The sequence below is a fragment of the Nannospalax galili genome, unplaced genomic scaffold (genome assembly GCF_000622305.1).
Source record: "Nannospalax galili isolate Female #2095 unplaced genomic scaffold, S.galili_v1.0 scaffold1454, whole genome shotgun sequence".
Lineage (NCBI taxonomy): Eukaryota > Metazoa > Chordata > Mammalia > Rodentia > Spalacidae > Nannospalax > Nannospalax galili.
The window spans coordinates 959600-975965 of NW_008334056.1; the positions used below are offsets into that span (position 1 = coordinate 959600).

The 16366-nt window shown below is 43.7% G+C and overlaps 1 protein-coding gene across 6 annotated transcripts in view; it reads right to left on the bottom strand.

The window, feature by feature from the left end:
* Bicc1 (BicC family RNA binding protein 1) overlaps positions 1-16366 on the bottom strand; it is a 280380-nt gene that overhangs the window by 108243 nt on the left and 155771 nt on the right. For all 6 annotated transcript variants that reach the window (XM_017797134.2, XM_029561567.1, XM_029561566.1 and 3 more), the window contains one exon: positions 5868-5937. In XM_017797134.2, coding sequence (XP_017652623.1) covers positions 5868-5937 — 70 coding nt within the window. The remainder of the gene's footprint in view (positions 1-5867; positions 5938-16366) is intronic.

Here is a 16366-nt window from a genome sequence, read left to right on the forward strand (position 1 = left end):
GAGAAAATGTGGTGTGTATATACACATGAAGGAATTTTCCTTAGCCATGAAAAAGGAAAGTGTGTCATCTGTAAGATGTGACTGGATGTCATCATATCAAACAAGTCAGAACAAGGAAAGGACATGATTGCTCTTATTTGTAGATCCTAAATTTTAGACAGATACATAAAATCATATGGACGTGGGACATGAGAGTAAACATAGGGGCGTGAGCAGGAGCTAATGGGAGAGCATGAATTCGGTCCAAGTACTAGTATGGTTGGATGAAAATGTCTGCAGGAACCCACCATGACATAGGACAAATATACACCAGTGAAAAAGAACTAGGGTTCACTGAGGTAGCTCTGAGGGTAAAAGTGCGTGCTGCCAAGCCTGATGACCGAGTCCCATCCCCGGTGCCCACATGCTGGAGGGTGAGAACCAAGTCACCCAAGTTATTACCTGACCTCATGCATGTACTATAGTCTGTGCGTGTGTGAGCACACGGACACACAAACAAATTAAATAAATAAATAAATAAATAAATAAATAAATAAATAAATAAATAAATAAATAAAGTAATAAAGTAATAAAGTAATAAGGTAATAAATAAATTTTTAAAAGAACTAGAAAACCAATCTCTGTTCTCCAGCAGGTCCCAACCAGGGGCCACGCTGTCGCTAAGGGCAGTGGCTCATCCTCTGCTACACACAACCTTTCCAGCTCCTTGGCTGCCAATTAGCATTCACCAAGTGATGAACCAGCATCTAAACAACTGACACAAATAATGTCAAGTGCAAAACCCGTCTTCCCAGAAGCAGTGTAAGGGCCTCTGAGCAGGTCAGATCTACTTTGAGAGAGTTAAAAAAAGGAAAAAGAAAAAAGAACATAAAACCTTTCTAGGCTGCTTATTATCTAAGCTTATTTTCCTTCAAAATCCAGCTTTTTGAAGTTGTTTAGCTTAAGGATAATTAAAAAGTCTCTTCCTAGAGGAGTAACATATGAAATATCAAATTGAAATTCAAAGGCAACATCCCCCAGCTCTGAGAAGTTTCATGGTTTTTAACCATAAACTCTAAAAATACAGGTATTATCTGTAAGAAGAGGATGTGCTATCTTCAACCCACCTCCAACCCCCAGAAATTCCAAGGTCTGTGGTGTGATAAAACTGGTGTGATTATCATCTGTTATTCTCGGCAATGGTGACTGGTGGGCAGCACCACAGAACACTCCGGACTAAGGAAAGGAACCAGACCGGCATCTTCTCACCCAGGTGTGGGTGTAGAAAGATGGTCAAGTAGAGCAGCTAGGACTTGGGGCTCTAAGAAAAGTCAGGCTGGGAGCTGGGGAGATGCTTAGCTGGTGAAATGCAAAACACAGCACAGACACAGGACTGAGTGTTTCACCAAACAGTACCCTCACATTGTTTTCTAATTTCAACTGGGTATTTTAGTGCTAGTTGTGACTCACTAAAGTAACCTTTGACACACTAACAGGTCATAGGTCCCTACTGGAAATACTTTGGCCCAGCATGCCAGGTCACATATTTGTTTCCTCTCTGAGCATTGCACCACCAGCTGGTCTGCTATGTACACTTTTCCCGGAAACAATAAAGGACGCGTGGTTTTTCTCAGGCCAGGACGACTTATTAGGTATCTATTTGTTCTGATGGAATGCAACGCACATAACAAAATCTCATGCAGTTCTGATGCTTCCCTTGTTTCTTTGGGGAGGAAGAGCACAGCCAAGTGTGATCCCAGACTGCTTCCAAATCAGGATACACATTCGGCAATCCAGAGACTTCCAGGCACCCACGAAGGGACTAGAGCATCCCAAACAGTCCTGTGAGCACCACTGGGGAGGCCAGTTTCTATCACTTTGTCTAACTCTGCAAGAGAACTTCATCAATGTCGATCCCTGCATCTGCAACAGGACATGAAAACTCTGATTCCAATCCGCACTCGGCTCCACCAGTCTAGAAGAGATTGATGAATCCCTTAGTAAAAGGGCAACTGTAAGAAAATATTTACCTAATTTAGGGGACAGACTTAGCTCTGTTCACAGTACAATCATCCCATTGTGATAAACTCTCATTACAAATCACTTTTATCTATCTGTTAGAGCAGTTCTGGCACAAATTCTATTTGGCAAATGAGTCAAACTTGTTCAAAATGTTGTTCATATTTTAATGAAGTTAGATTTCATTTAAAAATAGCTGTAGCTCAGAAAAGCATACTCAACAATTTCAAGAGTGCCTGAAGTTATTCCAGGTTAGTAAAATTTTATAGTTTTAAACACTTTAATCCTTAAATACTGGTTTCACTAGCACAAACCTCAAACTTCTCTGCAAACTCTCCTGACTTCAAGAGCTTCAGTTTTATTTTCCCCCACATAAAATGAACTGACATTATACAGAAGAAACATTAAATATTGCTTTATTTTTCTTAATCACGATTTCGAGTGTCTCAGAGTCACATGTTCAAATGCCTATTGTTTTGAATCTTAAATTCTTTATTCTTCCTCGCTTAAATGAGCCGTCAGCCTTCCAATAACCCAAACACTGTAGGGATTATTTTAAAATTCTATATTCTTCATTCTATGAAAAAGATATGCACTTACCTAAAATACCCTGCAAAAGATATGCATGAAAATAATTCTGTTGTTTTTTTTTTCTTACATTCTGGCTCTATTTAGCATATGGTCAAAGGGAACTGGAAGAGGCCGGAAGAGGAAGGCGGGAAAGCAGGACAAGGCAGTACAGAGGGGAAAGAGGCCAGCAGAGACAGGAGGCCGCATGCTGGTGTCCTTTTGCTGGAAACCATATTTAGCACAGGCCCAGAATATCAAGATTATCACCATTCCACACTTATCATGTTAACGGACCACGAAGATGCCAGAAGTGTAGGAGGGATGACAGCTAAGCAGCCCTCAGCCAAGATGGACATCGGCCACACGTGGCTGTGCATGGGTCTCACCTGGTTATCAGCCATGGTCATCACCTAGAGCCTTCTGACCTCACACACTGGCGGTGACCTTTACATCAAATCATGAATTTGTTTCCTAAATTCTGATTGACCTTAACAACAGCCAGAGGAGCTTGTCAAATACACAAATCCCTCCCCCACCTCAAACTACTGAGCCAGAATCTCTAGAGAAGAATCTGAATTTCCTAACTCACAGAAAACTCAAGCTTGGGCTCTCTGCCTGTCTGCCAGGCGGCAATGACCAGCACTTCCACCAAGGTATTTGCACCCAGGAAGGCCATTCTGGGAGAGGATGAAGAGTTTTAAACAGGGAATTTAGACAGAATTACTGGAAGCCAATTTGAAAATCACAGGACTAAATTCCAATAAGGTTAGAAGGGGTGGACTGTGGTGACAGTGTTCGTGAAAAACATTTGTCCAGCCCCAGATGTTCAACCCGGATATACTGTAAAAGCTGGAGTAGAGTGTGCAAACCCAAGGCTGGGTTGCCTCTCAGCACACTCTGGGGTTACCTACATACCCCAAACCATCACATCAACAGGGGATTTAGAATTTAATAATCATCTGGCATATGGCATAGGTCCATGGACACACTTTAGTCTCTTGAACAATGTCAGTCGGAAATGAAGGCTTTAAAGACCAATAGCTTCTTCTTCTACAACACACAGAAGAGGCAAGAGACAGCGAGATGAGCAACTCACCTTCCAAAGTCCCTCCTGCTACTTAATTTTAATTGTACTAACTACAAACTATACTCAAGCAACTTCGTCTCTGAATTTAACCATTTAAAATGAACATGTGTGTATATTCCATTGTGTGTGCATGTGTGTGTGTATATGGGGGGGGGCAGGTTAGGCCAAGAGCTGACTCAGCAACTGTGTGTTTAAATAACAGCAATCAAGTAAACTCTGAACAGTAAATTCCTTGGAGGACGCTTTTGCGTCTTTTTTCCTTGAGCTCTTTCTGGGACATTCTGCTCATTGTGCAGATTCAGAACACTTCATAAATAATAAAAAATAAAATGAAGTCTGTTAGTCCTGAGCCTACAGAGACAAATTCTTAGGCCTAATTCCAAAGGTTAACTTTAACCAGGTGAAAATTATCCCAAATGCCTGGAAAGAGCTGCTGAAACTCCCCTATTTCCAAGCAAAATAAGTCATCAGAATGTGGAGAGTGACTGGGCTCTGAGCACGATGAGTGTGTCAGTGACGGAAGCCATTCCTGAAACATGAGCCTTTTCTCCTCGTTCCCACAGCTAAAATCTCTAATGTTGAAACCACATTTTGAGCAAAAAGAAATTAATCAACTCTGCTTCTCATAATGATGGAGAGAAAAGCTACGACCGACAGGACAATGGAAAGCCATACAAAATTACCTCGAACTCTTCTAACCGTATTGTCGTGAGGTTTCCTTTGGGGACTGGTAAAATTTCATTTTTATTAAGCAAGAAATGAAGTTCATTTCACTTATGTAAAAATATCAGACAACAGAGAAGGAGGGTCCAGTTTATGTTCAAGTTTCAATTTACCCATCTAATAAACAGGATTTTTTTAAAACAAAATTGAACGAATAGATAATCCACTAATGACAGGTTCTTCTTCTGCATAGTAAGTACACAATGTCCCAACACATGTCAAAAATACTCAAAATTAATTAAGAACATGCTCTTTGGCATAGAATGATCGGGAACTAACTACATGTCCTTTAAGACTGTTAGCACAAAAGCTCTGGATTCCTTGACACCATGAGATACATATACAAGTAACAAGATCAAAGTTCCTGCAGGCATGTCAAAGTCTGACTAACACGCACACACACACACACAAAGCCTCTGTATTATTTAATTCAATAAAAGGAGAATATTAAAAAAAAATGAGATTAAAAGGGCTGTAGAGATGACTCAGTGGTTAAGAGCACTGGTTGTTCTTGCAGAAGACCGGGGTTCAAATCCCAGGACCCACACGATGGCTGACAATCGTCCATAACTCCAGTTCCAGGGGATCTGACACCCTCTTCTGACCTCCTTGGGTATTGCACAACATGGGTGCACTTACTTGTAGGCAATACATTCATACACAGAAAATTAAATGTTTTTAAAACTGAATACTGGAAAGTCACATTTGAAAACACATCATCTTAAAGAAAAGAGGCTGCTCTCCTTACATGTCTAAGCATCTACACAGAAAGCTTTCCTATCAGGAGGCAGAGAACAGCCAAGCAGGAGACACACCCAGTCTAAAATCTCGTAGGCCTAATGCTTTCAAATAGGACTTGAGAAAGAAAATCTAAGGTTCATATCACATTTATCTTTATATGTATAAGCATTTGCCTACATGTATGTATGTATACTACATGCATGCACTGCCTGCAGAAGTCGGAAGAGGGCATTTGGATCTCTTGGAACTGGAGTTACAAGTTGTTAGATGCCACATGGGTACTAGCAACCGAACCCAGGTTCTCTGCAAGAGCAGCACCGAGCCACCTCTCTAGTCCATGAGTTTTCATATCACATTGACGGAGCAATTGAAGACAGGTCTTAAATCTAGGTCATATCAACAAGAACTCTAATATCTGTGAAGCGGGAACTCACGTGGAACACCTGACTCCACAGAACCACATTCCTCATGGACACTGAGTTAACAGCATCCTTGTGAACATAGGTTACTGTAAAATCTTTTATAGTAACATTTTAATTCTAATATTAATAGTTAAAACATCTTTCTGTTATTGCAACACTGTACATTTATTTTAATCATGAGAATCCTCCACACATCACTATGTGGCAAGTATTTGGGGACAAAAATGAAAAGAATAAAGGCTGGTCTCCTTCCAGCAGTGACCCACAGTAACTCCACAGTCCCGGGTGCTGAGCGCCTGCTCCCGTCTTCCAGACCCCCGGTTTACCTTTCTTGGATTTCGCTCCGATCTTCAGTTTGGACGGCCAAGCAATCTGCGTGTTTGTCTCCTCCATGATCTGAATAAAACATTAAGAGAAAAGTAATGACTCAATTAAGAGCTCACATTTACAAATAAGCTTTTTACACACACACACATGCACACACAGGCTTATTTTCATGTTTCTAGCTTCATGCTGACACAACAAAATGATCTCATCTTAAAACAATGCAAAAAAATGAAAAAGCTAGCGGGGGAGGGGCTGTTTTTATAAGCCTTTAATCTATCGGAAATATTCAAGTCTGTTTTGTTACTCTCCATGACGTTCCAGAATCTTAACAAGAATGAAGAGGACATGAACAAATAATTAACCTAACTTGCTGCCAGGACCATCAGAGATGCTTGTACTGAATAAAATTCCCCAAGACTATCGCCAACAGACTACGCACACCAACCATGACTCTTGCAACACAAAACTGTAGAAGTTAAGCCATGTTAAATGAAGATTCTCTCTAAGATGAAGTAACTTGCTTTGGGCACATTTGTATCTCATTACAACTGATGAAAAGCTTCTAAACACAGGATCCTTTTGTAAAGCGGAATTTCCCATCATTCTTCATGTGGTCCAGGATGTTATTTATGCCCCAGTTCTTCCCACTTATACACGGAGCTAGCACGGCCCAGGAGGAATGCAACCAAGAGAGCCAGGCACAAGAACAAGAGAGGGAGGTGGGGCAGCGGCACATGGATGTGAGGGAGATGATGTGAGACAGAACAGCAAGGGGGTCACAGACAGTGGACAGCGGGAGCCGACACTGAATGCAGGAGGACTCCGAGACTACCAACCGTCAGTCCTTCCTATTTATTTTAGCATGAATTCCACTAAATTGCCTTTTGTAATGTGAATACAGAATGCCCCAAACTAAAAGCAACTCCACAGGCAAGCAGCAACCACTGCCACCATTAATTATTCAGTCAGCTATAATTTATCTTTTAATACAGATTCAGAGGCAACTAAACAAATCAATGGTAAAGATTAATGGTGAAATAGACACATCAACAATGCAACTGACAGTTAGGAATTGCCTGGCTATTGCCTATGGACCAGACTGGAGGCTAAATGGTTAACACACATCCTACATCACTGAGTGTCCTTTACCCAGGCACCCAAGGGTTTTTAGCAGATGCTTCAGGCTGGCCGCCGCCCATGCCTTCTGTCTATCCATGGTCAGAGTTTTTAAGAGTTGAGGCAACATTTGAAAATCAAAGAATCTGGCACAGCAGTTCAGATCTCTGATTCTCTGAATAACTTGGCTCGTTTAGCACAAGGAGCTCACATTCCCAAGACAGCACTTGGCTGGCACAAAGCACAGCTGCCCACTGTGGTCAGGGCCAGTTGACCCTCAGTGGCTCCTAGGCTGCACTGTGACCCTGATGCTGAGGTCCAATGTCATTTGCCCATTGTCCCTGGCTCATCCCACTGCTCACGTGCTGCATGGCAGGCTGCTGGGAGATTTTCTAAAACCAGGCCCCATTGTCTTTGCTCAGCCTGGGTACTAACCCAACCCAGAAGGCAGGTGAGCCTGTTACTCCTCCTACAGGACCTGCTCTGTGCCTCCCTCCCTGTCAGGCAGATCCACCTGCTAAGGAGTTTAGTTGTCCTTACTGCTCATTGGGTTAGTTAGTTCTTTATAATTTTTGGTTTTAACTTGTTTTCGTTTGGTTGGTTTTGTTTCTGAGATAGGATTTAAGACCCTGTTTAAGACCCAGGCTGGTCTTAAACATGCAGTCTGCCTGTCTCAGCTGACCAAGTGTGGGCATTCCAGGGTATGCCCACCACATCCAGCTCTACATCAGTATTTGCAAAGCAAAATGTAGTATCCTCCTCAAGTCCCTGTGCCAGCCACACTGGCTCCACCAGGCCTTGTATCTGTGGCCTCTCTTCCCAGCGGCCCCAGCCCTGGCTCTTCTCAGCCTCCAGCCGCCATTGCTCAACTGGCCCAGCAGGCCTTGTATCTGTGGCCTCTCCTCCCAGCGGCCCCAGCCCTGGCTCTTCTCAGCCTCCAGCCGCCATTGCTCAAACCATCTTTCTTTCCATTCTTGCACCGCCTGGCGAGAATCATTGCAACTCACGCTGCTCCTCACCCTGTGCTAAGTTAGAACCCTCTCCTGTGTTTCCTCCTCACCCTATGCTAAGTAGGAATCCTTTTGTGTTTCCTTGTTCATAGCAAGAAAGACAAATACTGCACTCTGTCTTGCACACAGCAAGCACCAGGTGTTTGGGAAATGAAACCTAATAATAACCCTTAGCTACCAATTTGTAGCCAAGTCATGTTGACAATCTAACCTCCTTCAAGTTTCATTTCCACCTCTCTAAAATCATCTGTAATATCTGCTACTGCAGCAGTCCTGAGGACTTCTGAGAAATCCTGTGGGAAACGTGGAGTGCAGGGTGTGCTTCGCTGACTGGTCAGCTATTGCCTATCAATCATTTCAGCCAGCGACTGTCCCTAGACACTGGGGATACAGCGTCAAAGAATGCAGCACTTTGCCCTGAGGTGCTCAGGTCTAGCGAGGGAGAAGACGGCAACACACCACAGGGTCCTGTGTTGAGGGTGGGAACCTGGCAGGCCAATGGAGCACAGAGACAGAGCCTGACCCAGCTGTGGGTTGTCAAGGAAAGCTACATCCAGGAAATGCATCCTGATGCTGTAACCAATGAGAAGACGTGGCTGACTGAGAGAGGGTGCAGACAGAGTCCCACACACAGGACACAGGGGGGGAGATCAAGAAGAGGCAGGGAGGAGGGCAAGTCTGCACCGAGCTGGAGTCTCAGCTTGTGCATCTAGGAAGGTGCCAGGTCTCCTGTCATCTCCACTGTCTACAGCTGTGGGCATGGACAAGCCCAAAACAGACTAAAAACATGACACAGACCAAAGTGACTAAGTCCCTGACCTTGGTGGTCACTTCCTATCGATAAACAACACTATGAGAACGGCTATAAGAAGAAGGGGCTCATGTACTACACTTCTGGGGATCCAAAACTGCCCGAGAGCTCGTCAGCTAAGTCATCATGAGGACTCAAGCCACACGCCCTCCATGTGTCACCTGTGCAGAAATGGGAGAGGTAGAGCCTAAGGCTCATCCCCACACCAGGTAGTGGGAATGGTCCTCTGCCGTGTAGGTGGAGGGGGACGAGAAACCCGAGTCCTGGAGCCAGGCTAACTCAGTTGGCGCTGACACGTGTGTCCCCAGAGAAGCGCCACCTAGATAGGGCAGAAAACAGCCCAGGAGCAGCTCAAAGGGTCTGCAGAGAACAAGTTAAGCAGAAAGGTGCCGAGAGGAAATGGGAAGAGGTGGGGTCAGAAAGATGTAGTAGAAAAAGCCCAAAACCCCATAGAAGACAACCGCCTTGGTCTCCAGAGGACGTTCCAGCAAGTTGCTCGTAGGTCTCGTTTTTGTCATCTTACTGTCCCTTTTTCCGCTTGCCACAAAACCAAAGCTCAAAGAACAAAATACTGACCTTGATTCACCATCTCTAAACATCAAAAGAGCACTTGTAAAAATCACTGCACTAGGAAGGTCATTTTGTGGCTCTTAGGGTGGGTGGAGACCGCGGATCCCTGTTCAAGGCACCCTCATGTGCTTCCCACAGTCAATTAACTCCCAAGAAACTTGACAGAAGAAACTTCCCAGAAGCCTGCAGCATGCCTCAGTTCTCACGTAAGTCAGCATGTTGTCCGAACCACTGACTTTCCACTCAGGGAACAGTTCAATTAAGTGGCTAATTCTGACCATCTCACCGCCAGAGGAATGCTGGTGTCCTTGGCTGTGTGAAATCTGACCTGAAAGTTAGGAAACAGACCTAAAACGACTTGTACTTCCTTATGGAGATAAAACTATAAATATCATTGTGTCCATTAAGCTAAGGAATGCAGAGGTATGCCAAGCCACGAAATCTTGGCGAAGAAAATGACCGTTCTCTGTCTTGCAGAAAAAGTATCTGGAAGTGAATTCAAGATGGGTTTTTTGTGAGGGAGGAGGGAGGTATGGGGTGTATATGTGTTTGTGTGCGCACGCTTGTGGAGGCCAGAAGTCAACATCACATGTCCTCCTCTATCAAGCTCCACCTTATTTTTTATTACATTTTATTTATTTAGTGGGGTGGTGACACACATACGCTGGGGTATGTGTGGAGGTCAGAGGGCAACTTCTTCCACCACGTGCATCCTGGGGGTTAAACTCAGGTCATCACATTTGGTGGCAAGCATCTTTACCTGCTGAGCCGTCTTGCTGGCCCTTCCATCTTATTTTCTGAGACAGGGTCTCACTGAGCCTGGAACTCATCAATTTATAAAGATTTTCTGGGCAGTGAGCTCCAGAGATCCCGTTTACATCTCCCCAGCCCTAGGGTTACAGATGTGCAATCCCATGCCCAGCTTCCTAGGTGAGTGCCAGAGATTCAAACCCAGGTGCACACCAGGCACCTCAGCACAGCCACGACCCCAGCCCCTGGCCCCAGATTAGACTTTATTGTCTCATCCCATCTTCCTAAAACTCAAATTCATAATATAAGCATCACATTTTGAATAATTTTCTATGAATATGGAATCACACCTTAAACTTGGGGGGGGGGGCAGGGTCTTACTATGTTGCCCAGGCTGGCCTAGAGTTCAGGATCTTCCTGCCTCAGCCTCCCAAGTACTAGGTTACTGGGATTACAAGCATGTACCATCAAGCTCAGCATACCTTCAGCATTTCAAGACTTATTTTTAACTTAATTCAGCTGCTCTTATAACACATAAATATTGTATGTTATAACCAAAGAGATGTTGTAGGGGTCTGTCTAAAATAAGCATGTCCAACCCTTGGCCCTAAGGCGGCATGGATCACAGGACAGCTGTGAATGTGGCCTGCTTGTAAGGGATTTTATGCTGCAGTGCCCAGTGCAGATACCACTAATCTAAACATATCCATTTGAATAAGTAACTTTGAAATCTCTGTGAATTAGACTTGCTGTGCTCATTACTGCAGAGTGATTTTTAACTTAATTCAGCTGCTCTTATAACACATAAATATTGTATGTTACAACCAAAGAGATGTTGTAGGGGTCTGTCTAAAATAAGCATGTCCAACCCTTGGCCCTAAGGCGGCATGGATCACAGGACAGCTGTGAATGTGGCCTACTTGTAAGGGATTTTATGCTGCAGTGCCCAATGCAGATGCCACTAATCTAAACATATCCATTTGAATAAATAACTTTGAAATCTCTGTGAATTAGACTTGCTGTGCTCATTACTGCAGAGTGTTAATAAGCAAATCCCAAGTCAATAACTAGGCTACTATCAGATTTGGTGAAGGGCAAATATATACAGTGACGAAAGGATTTTCCCAAGATGTTTTGATGAAATCCACCCCATTCCCTTTCCTCCAACCCGACCTCTATCTCCCCACCCCCAACTTGATGAGCTTTCTTCCTTTTTTAAAACCCACTGAGTGCAGGGAGTGTTTGCCTGCATGTGCGTGGGTATAGGGCCATCTCCTGGGGCATGGGGGGCCTTCGGGCCACCTTCCCTGAGAAAACTGGCTCTCCCTCTCCCAGCAGCCCTCAGTCATCAATAGCTGCTCAGCTGTGGTGGGACTTCCTGAGCCCCTCCCCCGTCAAGCTGGGATTCTGTCTGGCTTGATCTTGTGCATTCTTGGCCACTGTGAGTTCAAGTATGCAAAAGTCCTGTCATGTCCAGTACGTTCCCTTGGAGATGCCCACTGTTTCCGACTCTTAATCTTTCCACTCCCTCTTCCTAGATAACCCCGGGCCTTGGGGGTAAGGGTGAGACACAGAGCCTCATTTAGAGACAGAAACACTTCACAGGCTCTTATTCTCTGCATATTGAGCAGTTCTGGGTCTCTGTTAATTGACATCAACTGCAAAAAAAAGCTTCTCAGATGAGAACTGAGATAGACACTAATCTATGGGTATGAAAATGAATACTTAGGGGGCACTTTAATACTATGACCATTAATCAGAATAGCAGCAGATTCGCCCCTAGGGCCTCTCACCCAGGCAGACACTGGTTTTTGGCCCAGTTAACAGAACCAAGCATGAGTTTCAAATAAAATTCCATGCTTACATTTAAATTTTTATAAACAAGGATTGATGCTCCACCATCCAAGACTAACAGCTCTTTTTTCTATAGTGAAGATTATGGGACTGGAGAGATGGCTCAGCAGTTAAGAGCACTGACTGGTCTTGCAGAGGATCTAAGCTCAATTCCCAGCACCCACATGGCAACTAACATCTGCCCATAACTCCAGTTCCAGGGGATCCGATACTCTCTACTGACCTCCACAGGCATTGCACAACATGGGTACACTTACATACATGCAGGCTATGCACTCAAGCACATAAAATAAAAATAATAGAATATTTTTAAAAACATAAAACAATGCTTAATAAATATGAAATTCCACATTTCTGTTTCAGTTTTAATTTATGTGGATTTAGGTGAAAAGAGAGGGTAACGTTTACATTGAAAATGGTTTAACTGTTTGAAAATTTGTTATTTTTTAAAATTTCAGAAACTTAAATGTAATCATTTACACAATTTCACCATCCTAAAGTAAACATTAAAGTTAGAATAAAATGAGCAAGTATAATCTTATCAAGTTCTACAAGTAGTTAATTCCTATTACAAATCATCTCTGCTCTCGCAGAGGACACAAGTTCAAGTCCCACCACCCACATGGTGGCTAACAACCGTCTGTAACCCCAGTTACAGGGGATCTGACGCCCTCTTCTGACCTCCATGGGCACTGCATGACACGAATGCACTTACACATATGCAGGCAATACACTCATACACATAAAATAAACATAATAAATAAAAATTTTAAAAATCATCTCCATTTAGATTCCGGAATACACAGATCTCATCCATCTCTACCAAATTTCCAATCTGCAGGCCATATGGCCAGAGCCTGGCAATGTTCGCTAAACATGTTTTGCAGGTTTGCAGAAATTACAGGACAACGTGCCTCAGGTGAAGGGTGCCCTGGCCAGACCAGCAACACTCTATTAACTTATTTCACAAGAGGCTTCTGTGCAGTGTCAAGTCAGAGGAGCATAGATCAGAAATTAGCCTCTCAGGCAACCCAAGACAAGTATGTTTACACTGACTTTACTTGAAATGTGTATTCTCGAGCCAGGGAAAGCACATTGAACGCCCCAACTTGAAATTTAGACTCTCACTTATTGAAAAGTCACCCTTCCAAACAGCAGCCAGCTGGGGGCTATCTCTAGTCTGCTGCTCAGAAAGACCAACTTGCCGGTGCTGCAGGGTCCTTGTGTCAATAGAGAAGCACTCTGCTGCTGTGGAGGAGGGTGCTTTGTTGCTTAGTTACTTTATGTATAAGTGACTGAGAGTTTCATTCACAGCACCATCAAGGGAGCCAAGGAAGTGACGATGGGAATGGAATTAACTTCTCCCAGAGGCCACATCTAGGAACCGATGTTTCTTATACATTTGAGGGTTCTGTTAGATTTCATTTGAATCCAAAAAATCCCTCCCCATCGGCCAGACCTTTGTCACCATCACAGTCCCTCACATGTGCCTAGTGGTCATACACAGAGCTCCATCTTGAAGCCTCTTTAGTGTATTCAGTGGGTGCTGGGCCTGCAGTGCCTGCTCCACAGAAGAGGTGAGCGGATCGTCAATAATAAATACATAAATAAATAAATAAACATTTATCAAATAAATATTCTAATATTTAAATAATATTCTATATTATTTATAAAAATTATTCTAATATTTATTTAAAGAAAAGCCTTTGAAGCCAGGTCCCCCTCCTAACTTTCCCAGGACCCGCTGAACCCTCTTCTCTTCCACATTTCTTCCCAACATTCTTCGACATCAGCACCACCACTGTCAATGAGCTTTGCTGACCTGGTGACCCCTCTCCAGACTGGTCAGAACCTGAGGCACCACTGCCCTGGTCATTGCTACAAGGAGCACTTTTTCAAAGTAGTGCACTTCGTGTCCGCCCTGCCAGCAGCTCCCCTCAAAGCCACTTGCCCTAATCCCTCCCTCGTCTGATGCGAAAGGTGGTGGCTTGTCGCTCCAGTTAGGCAGGAACGTTGCCTGGGATTTGAGATTACCCACAGCAGGGTCAGGCCACCACCAGCCTTCCAGGTCTCATTTTTCCCAGTTCCCTTTACTTTTATAGACACAGCTATCTACTGTCTTCCTCATATTTTTTAAAAAAATCTATTAAAACTACTCTATTGATCCACTTTCTCCTGATGCTGTTGTTCAACAACAAATCTAAAAGCAAGTGTTCAGAGCCCTTCAGTCAGATATAAACTCTCCCTCCTAGGAGCAGCTGTCTTGCCTCTTTTGGGATAGTTGTTACTGTTCCATTTAAACTGGCACAAAGAACAATGCTAGGGGAACCACCATACCAGATCTCAGATATTACAGAGCTATAATCATAAAAACAGCATGGTACTGGCACAAAAAATAGACCCGTAGATCAATGAAACAAAATTGAAGACCCAAATATGAGTACATTCAATTTCAGCCACTCGATATTTGACAAAGGGACCTAGAACTTTCACTGGAGGAAAGACAGCATCTTAAACAAATGCTGCTGGTAAAACTGGATCTGCACCTGTAGAAGAATGAAACTATATCCTTATCTTTCACCTTGCACAAAAGTCAACTCCAAATGGATCAAAGACCTCAATGTGAAGCCTGAAACTGTTAGAAGAAAACATTGGCAAAAACCTACAAGATATAGGTATAGAGAAGGATTTTCTAAACTGGACATCAATTGCTCAGGAAATAAAGTCAAGAATCAACAAATGGGACCTCATTAAACTAAAAAGCTTCTGCACATCAAAAAAAGCAACCAAGGAAGTGAGGAGAAAACCCACAGAATGGGAGAAAATCTTCACCAACACGTCTGACAGAGGATTAACACCAGAATACATAAAAGATCTCAAGAAAACAAAGAATCAAAAAAGCAAGTAACCCATTTAAAGGATGGACTGAGGGTCTGAACAGAGAGTTCTCAAAAGAAGTAAAGATGGCTATGAAACATCTTAAAAGACGTTCAACATCACTAATAATTAGGGAATGCAAATTAAAACCACTTTAAGATTTCATCTTACCCCAGTCAGACCGGCTAAGATCAAGAGAACAAATGATACCAAATGTTGGAGAGGATGTGGGGAAAGGGGAACGCTCACCCACACAGTCCCTGAGAACAAAGCCTGTGTTAGGTGAACTTGCCAGGTTCTGGGGCCCTAATTACAGGGAAAGTTAATGACACCCACCCTGTGACAAGTCACAGAGATGATACCTGGGCATTTCATTTGCAAGGGAGTTGGAAGCTTCTGTTATCCTTTGAGAGACCACATGGTGGTAGAACCAATTCCCTTTCATAGGATCAGGCTTCTAACCAGGAGGCCTGAAATCAAATGTCTATAGGAGCTTGTCTACGGGACCGAATGTACACAGTCCACGCTCCTCCACGCTTCCAGTGCAAACCGTGGGCACAGGAAAAGCAGGCTCAGGAAAGTCGTCTACACAAAGAAACACAGCCTCTCCTGGCACTCACAGCTACCCTCCTCTCACGATCCTCTTGACCTATGGACCTGGGTCCAGTGGTCATCTACTCCACAAGGAGAAAGTCAGTGGCACAGTGACAGGGACAAACGGAAACTGACCTTTGACCTCAGTTTCAGAAAAATAAGAGTGGTGGGGTGTGCAGCAAACAAGAGCAAACCTATCCAGGATGGAACACAAGCCCCAAGGTGCATGTGCAGAAGCCTGCCAGAGAAGCCAGACTTGTGGACAGTTCAAGAGACGCTCGGAACTAGGCCGGTAAGTGAAATCGCCTGAATTCCAAAATAATTTAAGATTTCAGGGACTGGAGAGATGGCTCAGTGGTTAAGAGCACTGGCTGCTCTTTCACAGGATCTGGGTTCGAGTCCCAGCACCCACATGGTTGTTAACAACCATCCTAATTCCAGTTCCAGGGGATCCAATGCCCTCTTCTGACCTCCTCTGACACTGCATGACATGGGTGCACTTACACACATGCAGGCAATACATTCATAAAGTAAAAATAAATAAAATATTTCTTTAAATCACCACTCAAATAAACACAATTCAGTATAAGCCAAGCATATTTACATGCCAAATACAACCAGTCACTGTGCACTGTTTATCTGAGGTGGGCTGAAAGGAAAATGAAGAATTTGGTAACAGTTGTAATAATGAAATGGTCCTCCCATCACCACAGCACCTGAGAGGCTGGTGCCCAGAAGCCTTTAGAACCAGCTAGGCTTCGGTCTCAGGAAGAAAGCACAAACAGCTTTACAACACAGCTCCGGACTTGGGGTTTAGGGTGTGGTGGGGAAGCCCAGAGCTAAATCCTGCTGAAAAACCAAGTCCGAATCAGCCTGAGGCTGAGTTATAAGCAAGTCCCAAATAAATGCTGGGGAA